The 15,202-nt window shown below is 43.2% G+C and overlaps 2 protein-coding genes across 2 annotated transcripts in view; both read right to left on the reverse strand.

Annotated features, from left to right (window-relative positions):
• CASS4 (Cas scaffold protein family member 4) overlaps window positions 1-2,405 on the reverse strand; it is a 153,748-nt gene extending 151,343 nt beyond the window's left edge. Inside the window, exon 1 of the mRNA XM_030212640.1 lies at window positions 2,369-2,405. Within this exon, the coding sequence (XP_030068500.1) occupies window positions 2,369-2,386 (18 nt within the window). The 5' untranslated portion in view covers window positions 2,387-2,405. The remainder of the gene's footprint in view (window positions 1-2,368) is intronic.
• A 9,111-nt stretch (window positions 2,406-11,516) lies between these two features.
• Window positions 11,517-15,202, reverse strand: part of CSTF1 (cleavage stimulation factor subunit 1) — a 29,304-nt gene continuing 25,618 nt past the window's right edge. The window contains exon 6 of the mRNA XM_030211520.1: window positions 11,517-12,256. Coding sequence (XP_030067380.1) covers window positions 11,997-12,256 — 260 coding nt within the window. The 3' untranslated portion in view covers window positions 11,517-11,996. The remainder of the gene's footprint in view (window positions 12,257-15,202) is intronic.

The following is a 15,202-nucleotide window of genomic DNA, read 5'->3' on the forward strand; positions in this document are numbered from 1 at the left end:
GTAGCTGAACAGGAACGGCTACATATGCGGCAGCAGACTAAGACTAACCCATTCTGAAGTTGTTGAGACCATTCCCTGAACCAAAAGAGAGTTGAGAACTGGAACTGAAAGTCTGAGCTACATATAATTTGCATAGGCCAACAAACTTGGTGTTGACCTGTCCTTTGGACCCTGTTAAAGGCTGAGGAGCCCAGGATAGTAGAGTTGTGATTCCCCAGGATGTGTAGAACACAGAGGTGGGTGGAGTAGGGAGGATTCTGGGACTCACCCTGAGTCAGGAAGGGAGCCGTGATCAGGACCCAAGGGCCAGGGAAGAGGAGACTGATCTCACCCTTTTGGGAGGTGAGAGGTCTCTTGAGATGTGGATGGACCTTTTGAGGACTACTGTGAACCAACCCAGGCTGGCGGAAACTGCTTTGGAAACTCAGTCTACACCTTTGGGTATGCGCTGGAGACTTGGCCTACACCTTCGGGTGCGACTTCTCCACATACACACATTTTGCTAAGCACTATTTTATAAAGATGCACATATAAATCTGTTAGCATGCAACTGAAAGGGCATATGGACATGAGGAGCATGGGCAGGTCAGGGGTGTTCACTAAAGATGCACCTAAATTTATGTCTGAAGATTTACACCAGGCTTCAGTTGGTGTAAACCCTCATGTCAAAAGTTGGGCGTGGATTCCAATGTTACATGCTGTTCTATAAATGGTGCCCAATTCAGAACACCATTTAAAAAATAATGCTCGATGCTCACTTTTTTCAGTGCCCAAACTTGGGCACCATTTATAGAATCTGGCCCCTTATGCCCAAACAGAGCGTTAGCAGGTTTATACCTAGGTTTCAGTGCAGTGCTTATATTGAGCAGCGCTCTAATGGATAGATTAGCAGGGGTCACCCCCTTAATCCCCCAGTTGTTTAATTTATTACATTTTATAATCCATTAGATCCAAAGTTCAAAGTGAATTACATGCATATATGAAATAAAAAAAACAACACTATAACAAAACATATGTACAATAAGCTATTACCCTAAAACACAATCTAATTTAAAACTGTTATGTTCAAATTATTTTATGTCCCCCACCAAAAGAAAACAGGCAAGAACTATCTGGCTCCGACAGCATCAAGAGTGAAGCAGCAGACTAGTGATGCAGGTTCAGGCACACACATGTACATGTTGCTGTTTCAGAACATACAGGTGTTATTAGCACATGTACACTTATGTGCCCATTTTGATCCCACCAACACTTTAGACATTTATGGTTCTACAATGAATGCTCCTATCATACTTAACTAGCACATCAATATCCATCCCTCAATGTATTTTAGAAGAGGCTCTATGTTGGTAGAACCTGTTCTAAAATACTAGCAGAACTTGACAAGTCCCAATCTGGACGTCTCAATTCCAATGCCACTCCAGTTCTCAATCTGTACTTCTGCGTCTGCCACAAATTCCACATTAAGTGTCTTAAGATTTCCCAGAACCCACCCCATTTACTTTTTATTTTAACAACATAACCAGTTGCTCTGTCAATGAATAACAACCATTCAATATGGTGTACAGAAAAACAGTCAGAGATTAATGCCTCTTATTTCGCCCCTTCCTCTCTGAATACGCTACCAGAACCCTTAATCCAAACTCTTGTCACCTCTCGCTTGGATTATTGCAATTTCCTTCTCATCTTTCTCCTCTCCGGTCTGTCCAAAATTCTGCGGCACGACTTATTTTCCGCCAAAATCGTTTTACCCACACTAGCCCACTCCTCAAGTCACTTCACTGGCTCCCTGTCCGCTTCCGCGTACAGTTCAAACTTCTCTTACTGACCTTTAAATGCGTCCATTCTGCAGCCCCCCATTACCTCTCCTCTCTCCCTACATTCCTCCCCGTAATCTCCGCTCGCTGGACAAATCTCTCGTCGTCCCCCTTCTCCTCCACTGCTAATTCCAGGCTTCGTTCCTTTTCCCTTGTGACACACCTTATGCCTGGAATGGACTTCCTGAGCCTCTACGCCTAGCTCCATCTCTACCTGTTTTCAAGTCTATGCTGAAAACCCACCTTTTCACCACTGCTTTTGACTCCTAACCACTACTCAATTCCCCTATCCTTGTTCCTTCTCACTCAGTACTTTCCTTGCCCTTAATTGTCTTGTCTGTCTGTATTTTTAGATTGTAAGCTCTATCGAGCAGGGACTGTCTCTGTGTCAGGTGTTCAGCGCTGCGTGCGTCTGGTAGCACTATACAAATGTTAATGATAATAATAATAATTTGTAGTGACTGCCAGGAATGCAGCGTTGAACACCCATTCTGAGCATACTTTAAACCAAATTCTTGCATTCCAAAACAAAGAAACTAACTTCCACCTACCTCTGAACACATGGCCATCCCGAATTTGCCATGCAGAATCAGGACCCCTTTCCAGAGTTAGGAAATTATTGTACCACAAGTTATGGTGTGAGAAGAATTAACTGTATTGAATGCCAATGTCTGAAGCAGAAGTACTGCCCAAGCTGCATTTTGACACACAGCAGGCTATTTCAGTAATACTGGTAACATGTGGCAGGAAGTCCCATGTAAAGTACAAGAGGAAGAGTTTCTAGATAATAAATTATAATAAAGAGAGAAACACAGTACAGCTCTGCCTGATATATTAAGTTGAATTTACCTCAGTCAAGATGGCAGAAAACCAAACAAACCCCTTTATATATTTATCAATGTGAATGCAGAGAGAACAAATGCTTTGATCTGAAGTTTTCATTTCTAAATAATTTTTAATTGGGGTGAGGGATGAATAAAGTAAGAGTAATGCCAAAGTTTTGCTCTCCAATGTAGTAACCAAATACAGGAATATGCTTATCATTCCTATGCAAAAAAAAAAACAACAACAACAAAAAAAAACCATGCACTAACATCTGAGAACGAACTGGGTACATGTGCACACAGATCTGTGCTATCGTAGTAGCAGCTGTATCTTGCACACAAATTGGCACCCAGAATTACATACATACATACCTGTGCATGTACTGGAATGCTATTCTATGCATAATTTTGTTTTATACCAATATTTATGCACAGAATAATATTCCAGCACATAACACAGATGTATGTGCATGCAACACAGGTGTAGACACTTTTGTGTTCACAGACCATGGCTCCCTCCAGTCCAACATTTATGCTGCTTACCAGCACACCTCCTACTTGCTGTAAAAAAAAAAATAAAAAAGTTGTAGATTCTTATGCTCAACAGTAATGGGAATAAACAGGCATGAAATTCTCACTAATATTAAAGCAGAGGTTCTGAGCAAACCTTTTATGCCTCTTCCAACCTGGTGTTAAAGCCCTGGTGCTGTGCTCAGCATTTTGGTTTTACACACACGTCTATGCGTCAGAACTGAATAGCCAATCACCTCATTACCATGGATTTAATATGCTGTATGTTATTTTTTTTAAACGCAGATCGATTTGAAGTTTTAGAGTAAGGTTTGCAATCAGTTTCCTTTTCTCTAGAAGGACCCCTCTACCCATTCTCTGGGAATTCTATATAGGTCACCCAAAGATTGGCACTGGGATGATCCACGCTAAGTGCTAATTCTACAAAGGGCCTATAGTTGAAGATGTAAAAGAGTAGATGAATGCATTATAAGAGTAGAGGGATACCCATGATATAACTTTACTTTGGTCTGAAACAAGAGATGATTCAAGCATACATGCCACACCCTCCTCAGTTAGTAAAAATGTACAGATAAACTAGAAAGTTTGAGCTCGTTTCAACATGCAATATCAAATATTGTCTGAAAATAGCGATAGCTGTTTCACTGACCTCAAGCAGTCTTCATCCGATCTTCATGCATCAGCTTTGAAATACTGGCAGCAAACAGGAACCACAGCCCTAAACTCTTGGATAATTCATTTGTCACCAACCACCCTAATTTATTTTCCAACATTCTTAAAGCTTTTTTAAATTGATTGTCAACTTTACCATATTTTTTATGGATTGTTTATATTTATAGTATTGTATATCTTTTATTATTGTAATCTGCTTTTGACTTTTGGGGAGTTGGCGGAATATAAACCACAGATTAGACTAGCAGAATACATCCAACAGAACTTCAAAAACATTTAATCTTCAAAGCACTATCCAACCCTTAACACAGAAGCTGCTTTTTAGCAGCACTGGAAGATTCCTCACACTGTCTACTGCAGAGATCTAAAATGAACTTGGATTATGTCATCTTTTAGTTTCAGGGTTTTAACTAAAACAGATGCAAAATCTTTGTCGGTCATATGGCATCAAAACGTACAACACTGCCATATGATCCTCAGGTGATTTATATCCTACATCACCCATACAATCTAAGCAGGTCACAAGAAAACCACATATAAAACATAAAAAAACAATCAATCATTCTAAAACAAACACTAAAAGTAAGAAATAAAATTGTAAAATACAATCATCGTAACTGACACATAAAAATAAACCCATCAAGTTTGGTTAGACACCGTGCTCTAGTTTTTTTTTTTTTTTTTTTTTTTGGGGGGGGGGGGGGGACCTTTTGAAGCAAATGAGTTTCCTGCTGCAATAGAGGTCAGCACAACTTAAGTTAATGTTTTTTTTAAATTATGAAATGGCTTATCAACTAGTTATATGCAGAATTTATATTTCCATAGTTTAAACTGAAACTACAGCAATCAGAAGTTTTCAAAAATAACAATTAAAAAACCAAGACAGTCACAGGATATGTGTAATTTCCTGTTGTCAGTCTATAGTGTGTGCAGGCTTTTCACAATATACCAATTATGTGAAACTAATAAACCAAGAGAACTATGCCATTCTACTAGCCACCTAGAAGTGGAAAGAAATCCTGTCAAAAATGTCAAAGAATTTTAGAATATATAGATCCTGCTTCATTGTTACAAGACAGCTTGATCATGAACAGTGTATTAGTATTTCCCCTTCTCCCCTTAATTCTGCTCATTTGTATGTCTTGTTGATACTTACATTTATATCAGTAAATAGGCATGGAATTATCTCTTGGATGGGATGTGTGGTGTATGGGAAGGGTTGGGTCAAAGTTGTTTCAAGGTCCAGCATTTTACAGTGAAAATTTAATGGGTAATGATAAGCATCAATTTTCCTACTAGCCGTTAAGCCCGTTAAAACGGGCGAGTATTGGTATGTTTCATTTTGATGTGTAACTCCCTCCCTCCCTCCCAGCTCCAAGGCCCCATTCCCTCCCCCCTCCCCTCCCAGCTGCAAGGCCTCCCGCCCTCTCTCCCAGCTCCAAGGCCCCCCTCCGTCCCTCCCTCCCAGTTCCCCCTACCCTCCCTCCCAGTTCCAAGGTCCACCCTCCGTCCCTCCCTCCCAGCCAGCTCGAAGGCCCCCCTCTGTCCATCTCTCCCAGCTCCAAGGTCCCCTCCTTCTGACCTTCCATGTCCAGCATCCTCCCTGCTTCCCTCCCAGCTCCAAGGCCCCCCTCCCCTCCCCCTCTTCCCTCCCAGCTCCAAGGTCCACTCTCCGTCTATCCCTCCCAGCTCCAAGGGCCCCTCCTTCTGAGACCTCCCATGTCCAGCATTTCTCCTGCCCTCCCCCCCTGAGGTCGCCGCCGCCCCTCCTCCACTCGGGCCGGGCCCTCTCTTCTCCATTGAACTTACAGCGCCGAAACCGCAACAGGCAGATCAGCTCCCATCAGCCTTCCTTCCCTGCCTGTGTCCCGCCCTCATGTGACAACGTCGGCGGGACACAGGCAGGGAAGGAAGGCCGACGGGAGCTGATCTGCCTGCTTCGGTTTCGGCGCTGTAAGTTCAATGGAGAAGAGAGGGCCCAGCCCGGGTGGAGGGGGCCCGGCGGTGACCCGGGGGGGGGAGGGGGGAGAGCGGTAGCGGCGACCTCGGTGGTTCCCTCCTCAGCGCAGTTTACCTCTCTTTCCGTCATCACGTCTTGACGCGGGGGCGGGACAGAGAGGGAAGTCTCTACTGCGCATTTGCAAGTGAGTCGGTCACTTGCCATTTATATGTTTGATGTGTGTGCCTCTCTTCCCCCCCCCCCCCCTTATTTTACAGGTAAGCACAGCAAGTCACTGAAATCAGGCTAATTTCGGAGGCTGCACTATAGAAAAATGTTTGTCTATTATTATTATTAACATTTGTATAGCGCTACCAGACCCACGCAGCGCTGAACATCCAACATAGAGAGACAGTCCCTGCTCAGAAGAGCTTACAATTTAAAAATAATACAGACAGACAAGACAATTAAGGACAAGGGACGTACTGGGTGAGAAGGAACAAGGGGAGGGCAAATTGAGTAGTGGCTAGGAGCCAAAAGCAGTGGTGAAAAGGTGGGTTTTTAGCATAGATTTGAAAACAGGTAGAGATGGAGCTAGACGTACAGGCTCAGGAAGTCTATTCCAGGCATAAGGAACAAAGTCTGGAGTTAGCAGTAGAGGAGAAGGGGAACGACGAGAGATTTGTCCAGTGAGCGGAGTTCACGAGGAGGAATGTAGGGAGAGATAAGAGTGGAGAGGTAATGGGGGGCTGCAGAATGGATGCATTTAAAGGTCAGTAGGAGAAGTTTGAATTGTATGCGGAAGCAGACAGGGAGCCAATGAAGTGACTTGAGTGGGCTAGTGTGGGTATAACGATTTTGGCGGAAAATAAGTCGTGCTGCCGAATTTTGGACAGACTGGAGAGGAGAGAGATGTCTACCTTCTGTTGGTCAAATGTCTTCTTTCACTATCAAAAATTTGTAGTTTCCTTTTATTTGTTAGTTTAGCCTGTAAACTGCCTTGTCCTACTTGGTCAGTTAAGGCAATATAGTAAATTTCCAATAAATAAAATAAAATAAAAGTTCTTGATCAGGAGCCCTGCACTTAAAGGGCCTTACACCCTGTACTCAGGTGTTATTAACTTGTACCCTTTTGAAAAATGCTGTAATTGTGAAATCAGAAATGCTCACATTATACCAGTAAGAGAAGACAAACATCAATCTAAATTAAAGAACAAAATAAAGCTGGACATAAGGGCTTGATTTTATAACAGGATGCCTATGTCAGGTGCAAAATGTGCCTGTGTGTTTTTTTAAATATAGGCTTCCAGATCTAGACACTTATGTACACCTGCTCCAAAATAAGTATGCGTGCATGTAGAAACACTACTACTATTGCTTAGTTTTATAGTGCTACTAGATGTAGGAAGCCCTATACACTAAACACGTATGACAGTCTCTGCTTCTCAGAACTTATAAATCTAATGAAGAAAACCAGGACACACAAGAGATTAGGGAATCACTTATAGTTGAATGATTAAGAGACATGAGTACTGAACAGGTGAACAGGAGTTAAAAAGCAGCCTAAAAAAATGTGAACTTTTAGCCTAGATTTGAATAGAACCAGAGACAGAGATTGAGGTACCGACTCAGTAAGTTTATTCTAGGAATATGGTGCAACAAGATAAAAGGAACAGACTCTGGAGTTTGCAGTGGAGGAGAAAGGTACAGATGAGATTTAAATGGTTTATGGTCTATTTACATTTGACATACAGCCTTTACTAACTTGCAGTCCAAAGCAGTTTACAATAAAAATCAACATATAGCAAGAAAAGAACTACAATTATGGATAGGAAAGGTAAAGAAATGTTCAATTGAACCACAAAACAAAGTTCCCAGGGAGGAGTGAGCAGAGAGATACTGAGGAGCTGCAGAATGAATGCACTTCTAAGCCAATAAGAGGAGTTTGAACTGTATGCGGAAATGGATAGGAAGCCAATGAAATGACCTGAGGAGAGGGTTAATGTGAGAGTAAGACCCTAGCGAAATATAAATTGTGCAGCAGAATTCTGAACAGATTGAATGGGAGAGAGAGATGGTTTAGTGGGAGACCTGCGAGAAGCAAGTTGCTGTAATCTAAGCGTGAGGTGATAAGGGTTTTGGTAGTGTGTTCAAAAAGGAAGAGATAAATTTGGTGATGTTATAGAGAAAGAAATGACAGGTTTTAGAAGTCTGTTGGATTTGTGCAGAGAAAAAAAAAACAGTAGTCAAAGGTGACCATAAGGTTAAGAGCTGATGAACCAGGGAGAATGAGTGTTATCCACAAACACAGAAAGGGGAGGGGAAGAAAAAGAACAGGTGGGTTTAGGGGGAAGGTAACATGCTCAGCCATGTTCAGTTTCAGATGGCACTGAGACATCCAGGCAGCAATGTCAGACAGGTAGGTCGAGACTTGGGCCTGGATTCCTGCTGAAATTTCTAGTGTGGAGAGTAGATCTGGGAGTCAATCAGCATAGAGATGATACTGAAAACACAGTAGATCAGAGCACCAAGGGAATACAGTATAGATAGACAAAAGAAGTGATCCCAAGACGGAGCCCTTAAGTACAATGGAAGGGTAGCAATGGTGGAGGATCCACCAGAACATACACTGAAGTGCGATGGGAGAGATAAGAAAACCAGAACAGAACCCTGAAATCAAAGTGAGAACAGTTTATCAAACAGTAGGTGGTGATCAAGTGTGGCAAAGGCAGCAGACATATCGATATGAATGAGGATAGAACACAGGCCTTTGGATCTGGCCAGGAACAGGTCACTTGAGATTCTGGCATGAACTGTTTCAGTTGAATGTAGAAGGCGAAAACTTGATTGAAGTACATCAAGAATAGCTTGAGTTGAAAGAAAGTCAAGACAATGGCGATGAAATCACATTAAAGTAGCTTGAATAACAAAGGGAGGAGGGAGATGGGGCAATAGTTGGAAGGGCAGGTAGGGTTCAGTGAAGGTTTTTGAGGAGTGGTATAACTACAGCATGTTTGAGGGCATCAGCGGGGGCTGCCATGAATGACTGTTGCAGAGCGGGAAAGCATGTGGCGCACCGCACTACACACTCGCTTGTCTTTCATGCGCTCTTTTTTTTATTTTTTTAACCGGAGCGCAGCACAACTCAACTATAAAGCTTTTTTTTTTGTGAGCACAGACACAAATCGCTCCCAAGGATGTCGAGGCCCAAAGCACAGCAGAGAACACACTACCCTGGGTCCATGCTCCCAGAGGACCCAGCCACCCCCCTGTCATGGCAGGGCACAGCACCACCGGCCCGCCAAACTCACTGCGCTGTCTGCACTGTTCCTTATCTTCTGAAGCAGACTGGTTGTTGAGCAGGCTCCCCTAAGAATGCAGAACACTCCAGAGGAGAAAGCACGACAGGGACCCAGCACCACCTGGACCAAGAGCAAGGCCTCAGAACCAGAGACAGAGGAAGTCTGCCCATCCACCTGCTGGAGATAGAGAAAACAGAACTGAGCACCACTACATAGCTCCCTTATAGCAGCTCAGCTCCTCAGTATCTTCTATCTCCACCTGCTGGTCGATGGACATAACTACCCACTTGTCTAGGAATAGTGGGAATGAACGTAATGGAAGGCACATTTTATAAACTTTTTCTGCCTCTGCAAATTCTAGGACTAGATTCTGTAAAATTAGGCACACACTTTTCATGCATGTAATTTTTAAATTCGGGAGAATAGTTGTATGTATGTACAAATTGCATTAACATTGTATTCACACCCATATTACTTTTGCTTTATTGGTTGCTGGTGGTTATGCATGCTAAATTTAAAATCTTGATGATATTATTTAAGGCAATTAAGCTTCCAAAACTACCTTTTTTAAACATGTTACCATTATAGGCTTATCAACCTTGCTGTACACAGGATCTGCAGAAAAAGATCAACACCAAAACACGTGTCTGGTCATTTAGGGGTCCTCAGCTATGAGCCCATTACCTGTTAAGCTGCAAAAAGAAGGATTTGCAGGACTTCCAAAAGAAGTTAAAAATTATACAGAGTTTTATAAATGTCTAGTTTACTCTTAGATATGAGGTGTTAGACTGTAAAGGAATTATGCTGAGATGTAAATTGTGTATTTGTCATTGTACTGCTTTATGTTTTACTGGAAACCACCAAGGATTATAAGCCTGGCAGCATAAAAAATATTTAAATAGAACTGTGTGAGAATTTGTGCACTACTGTGTGTTATTTTAGGGACCTACTTTATGAAAGGTATCCAGGCATACAGTTTTAGATTTTCAGCAACAGAACACTGACTTTGTAGAGGTTGATGCTGCCTTGTGGGAACTACCTCCAGTTTTTTGTTTCAAAGCCATCTCATGCTAGAGAATCATTAGGATATAAAATTGCAAATCCCATGTATCTGAAGACCAAGAAGACAAGAGCTTTGACCTTTTCCTCACCGATATGCTACAGATCCTGTATGCCCCATAGTGCAGGTCTCTGCAAAACACGGAAGTGCTATTGAATGCAGTGTGGTAATTTCTCAGATGCTCTAAGAAGGCAGTGAAAAGAAGAGGAACAAGCTGCACCCTTTTCAGCTTGGGAAGTACTGTAATAATGATTAAAATAGAACAAACAAAAGCAACCAGTAGAAGTTAGATGACACTGTATAAATCCCTATCGCTTCATTCATATACACATTATCATTTGAGTACGTCAGATTATTTGCAGTGGTGGGGAAACCAATTTTTTTTTTTTTTACTGGTTTGTCCTCAGTGGAACTATCTGTAGCAGTTAACTTGCATTAAATCACAAAGGCTTCAAATACACTCAAACGCTGTAGTTGTCTTTTGGATCACTCAGCACAAGGACAGGAAAACGGTGTATTTGGTAGGACAAAGCTGCAATTTATACAACTACTAGCCGTTAAGCCCGTTAAAACGGGCGAGATTTGTAATTCTCACCTCCATGTCCAGCAAACCTCCTCTCTCCCCTGCCCTCCCCCCCATGTCCAGCAGCCTTCCTGTATCCCCTGGCTTCCTCCGTCCACCAACCATCCTCTCTCCCCTGCCCCCCCCCCCCACATCCATCAACCCTGCTCTCTCCCCTGCCCTCCCCCCATGTCCAGCAACCCTCCTCTCTCCCTTGCCCTCAGCTCCATCGATCCATGTCCAGCAACCCTCCTGTCTCACCTGGCCTCACCCCGTCCACCGACCCTCCTCTCTCCCCTGCCCTCCCCCCCATATCCAGCAACCCTCCTCTTTCCCTTGGCCTCCCCCCCCTGCTCTCTCCCCTGCCCTCCCCCCATGTCCAGCAACCCTCCTCTCTGCCCTGCTCTCTCCCCATGTCCACCAACCCTCCTCTCCCCCCTGCCCTCCCCCCATGTCCAGCTACCCTCCTCGCCGCCGCTCCCTCTCACCTCCGTGTGAAAACGCTGCAGGCAGATCGATCTGCTGCTGCCTGCAGCGCTTCCACACGGAGGTGAGAGGCGCTGTCATGTCAGTGCAGGGGGCCCGATGCGGAGGGGAGTGGCAGTGATGTTCTTCCTTCGTCTCCAGGCTCCAGCGGCAACGTCAAGACGTGATGACGGCAGAGGGCGGAACAGAGAGGGAAGTCTCTACTGCGCATTTGTAGGTGAGTCAGTCACTTGCCATTTATATGTTTGATGGCACATATACCAAAATTCAAAAAATTTATTCTGCCCAGAAGATGCCTGGTATTTAACAACAGAACACTTATACAATTAAAAATTGTAAATGTTTAATTACATTCAGCAGAAAAACAGTACTTACAAAATGGGGATGTGACAGTTTTTGTAAAGATGGAATGAACGAAACTATTTCAGTATAATAAGGCATTATTTTCCCCACTGCTGAATTCTATGCAACAGATAGCAGACTTCTGTAAAAATGCAGTCATAGCTTAAATTTGTAATGACTGTACAAAATTGGTAAAATATATCCAGATTAAGCAGGTATGATTTCTGCATAGTAAATTTTTCATTTATATCCTGCATTTAAAAACCACACAAAAATTATCAAGATGATATAAATTGTAGAACACTGGTTAACATTAGGACCTGAAACGTCTGTGGTTTGATCTGTAATTACAGCTGGCCCAGGCTGTATACACAAGCACTTACTCCATGTACTTATTGTCAGGGCTTCCTTTCCACGTTTGATGGTGTAACTGAAAAAGAGCCCTGGTTTAACTGCAGTCTTTAGTCCGTAGTAGACCTTCGATACCAGAACCTAGCTCGAAAGTCATCACTGCAGGTCATGAAGCCTGGATTGGTAGGAGAGTGCACAATGCAGCGTACAATGTTATTGTGTCCCAAAGAGAGCAAATTTCTCCGTTCAGCCGTCCTTGAATCCCAGCAACAAAGGCTTATGGTCCTTTCATCTGGAAGCAGCACATAGTCTTCAGTATGGTTGAAGACAGCTTGAGTTCTATGAACCTGTCTTCCACCCAAACCAGCTCCTGGGAGAGCAAAAATTCTGTGTCAAACCTCCTCAATGTGACAGGACAATCTTTAACTCCCTAATTTCAAGCCATAAAAGACCTTAGATTCTACCACCATGCTATATGATAACTCTTATAAGATATTCCAGGTTTTTTAAAGAGACAGAGAAGTGTCTGTAAAACTTTGGGATAGTAATTTCCAGTCTTTGTGCTAGAATGTTTGTTTACTAAAGAAAATGTTCCTGGTTTTAATTCTTTCCATATGAGCCTGGGTTTGAATTGGATGCATTTTCACAAAAGATTCTCTTTTAAAATTTATGCTTGGAATATGAATTCTAAATTTTGCACAATCTTCTAACTTATTTTAAAGGAAAATTAAGTTTTGCAAAGTGATATCATCATAGCCAATGGAGGTCTAACCAAGGTGTAAAAATTGCTAGTTAGTTAAAGGGAGTCTTTAACTAAGCCACAGTTGTGCTTTTAGCTCGCGGTAAACGCAGAGACACCCACAGGAATATAATGGGTGTCTCAGCGTTTACTGCCAGCAGATTTCTACCGCGGCTTAGTAAAGGACTCCCCAAGAGAACAATTAAGACCTGGTTTGGGGGGGGGGGGGGGGGGGGAGGTGCTGTCTTAGTACACCACTTTGAATGGTCTTTTTTTCCCAGGAAAATAGGATATATATTTAGGCACTTGTTTACAAAGTTGCACTAGCGGCTGGCAGTGCGGTACTGCTGATACAGCCCATTCACTTTGAATGGGCTATGTTGGCAATGAGGCGTGACTTTGTAAACAGGGGGGGTTAGCTTTTTTGTTTTGTAGATACACTAGATTTAAAACTGTCAACCCTGGGACCCTGCATACCAACTAACCAACCCCCCCCCCCCCCACCCAAATTAGGGCAAAACATTTTTCCTCGTAGCTTCCATGTATTTTTTTGGAGGATGGGATGCACTTTGATTCTTTGTTTTAACCATTCAACATTTCTTTTTTCTAGCAGTTCTTTGGATTTCACGTTTAGTTTTTGGTTTTTTTTTTTTTTGGCTCGTTTGTTTTGTCACATTTTTTTATTCCCTTTTACAGCCTTTGCTATATCTGAGGCTGAGGCATTTCCTCTTTTGACCCTAGCCCGACTGAACAGAGGCAGCTCCTCCCGGGCTGGGCCAGCAAAGGTGCTACCTTTAGGGGGCCTGGTAATTTTCTACTCTGTATCAATTTTTAAATTTATTTTTTTTTAAGAAAAAGAATGTTAGGTCCCACTTTATTTTTAATCACCTTTTTAATCACCTGCCCATTGCACCACAGCAGCCTGCCCTGTGTCTACTGCACTTCATTGGAAACATGTTCCCCCCCATTTCTTTTTCAGTATGTAAAAAAATAAAATTGCCTAGAATCCCTGCTACTCTAGTCAAAGAAAAAGTACCACCAATAGGCTATTCAAATGGCAGGTGTAAAAATACCATTGCACTAGCACCCAATGGCTTGTCCACTGGTTTTAGAGACAGCCACACCATAAGAGTCACATGTGTTAACCAGCAGTGCCTTGCAACAGAAGACAAAACTGAGCAAGATCCAAGTAGGTTTCCCCCCCTCCCCCCCTAAAAAGTGACTTGTCACATAACAGGTATAACCATTAAGGCATTTTTATGCTACCCCAATGTAGAACTGCTCTTGGCCCTTACTTCATACAACACTATAGACAAAAGCCAATGGGGCCTCTATCTCCTTAGCATTCAGTGTCAGGCATTGAGCATATATGCTGGCCTTAGGAAAACACATTAAAGTCACAGAGCATTCACATTTCTACTAGGAAGTGACAGTATACTGGTGACATGATCTTCTTGCCCAGTGAAAAATGCACAGAAACCTCTAGGTGAGTACTTCGCAACTCAGTCCTTGGGACACACCCTGCCTCTCAGGCTTTCAGAATATCCATACTGAATATGCACAAGGCAGATTTGCAAACCAAGGGCCCTGTTTACTAAGGTGAGTTAGCATTTTTAGCGCATGCTAAAAAGCAGCGCGAGCTAACCGTGTAGACGCCCAAAGGAATATTATAAGCATCTACACGGTTAGCGCACATTAATGCTTAGGGCACACTAGGCTTAGTAAACAGGGCCCCAAGTAGGTAGTAAATGCAAATCTTACTCCTGCCGTAATTCTACTTGATTGTGCAACGCAGAATTCCTCAGCCACACACGAATCAGCCTTTATCTGCAAAATCTGGCTGGCTCTCCCTGAGTCTCGGCCTACCTCTTTGGGGCAGGAAAGAACCCCATTCTTTCCTGTCTTCTGCTGTCGCTACTCTCGGGTTGGTGCTCTGATTCTTCAAAATGGCCGCAGAGACTTCAAGTGGTAATCTCGCGAGGGTGCCGCAGGAAGTCTTGGCGGTCATTTGCAAGCAGCGAGTCAGGTTCTTTCCTGTCCCGAAGAAGTACTCTCAATGCAGCTCCTCCTCATCGCAGCTCCCTGGTGAGTACAAGCGTTGGTAGATGTATGTGTGTGTGTGTGTGTATGTGGGGAGGCTGGAAACAACCATGGATGGTGTGTGGGTGTGGCACGGGTTGGAAAAAGCTATGGTCTGTTTTGGGGAGGCTGCAAAAAATTATAGGTGATGTGTGGGTGTGGCGAGGGGGGGGGGGCCCGAAAAAAAAAACTATGGATGGTGGGTGAGTGAGGGGGGCTGTACACAAAGATGGATGCTATAGGTGCTGGGAAAAATATGGATGATATCTGTGTGCAGGAAGGGGAGCTTTAATACTGTTTTCCTTTGGCACAGAATTCCAACAAGAGTAAAATCTACCTCATGCATATTTATTATGGAAAACCTGAGTAGCTGGGTGTGCCCAGAGGACTAGGTTAGGAAGCATCACTCTAGGTAACCCTACTGCTAAACTCCTGTTTAGTATGTTTCAAAAGGCCACAACGTGTGACCACAAAAGCTCATATTCTTCATAGATCAGT

This window comes from Microcaecilia unicolor, chromosome 8, assembly GCF_901765095.1.
Source record: "Microcaecilia unicolor chromosome 8, aMicUni1.1, whole genome shotgun sequence".
In the NCBI taxonomy this organism is placed as follows: Eukaryota; Metazoa; Chordata; class Amphibia; order Gymnophiona; family Siphonopidae; genus Microcaecilia; species Microcaecilia unicolor.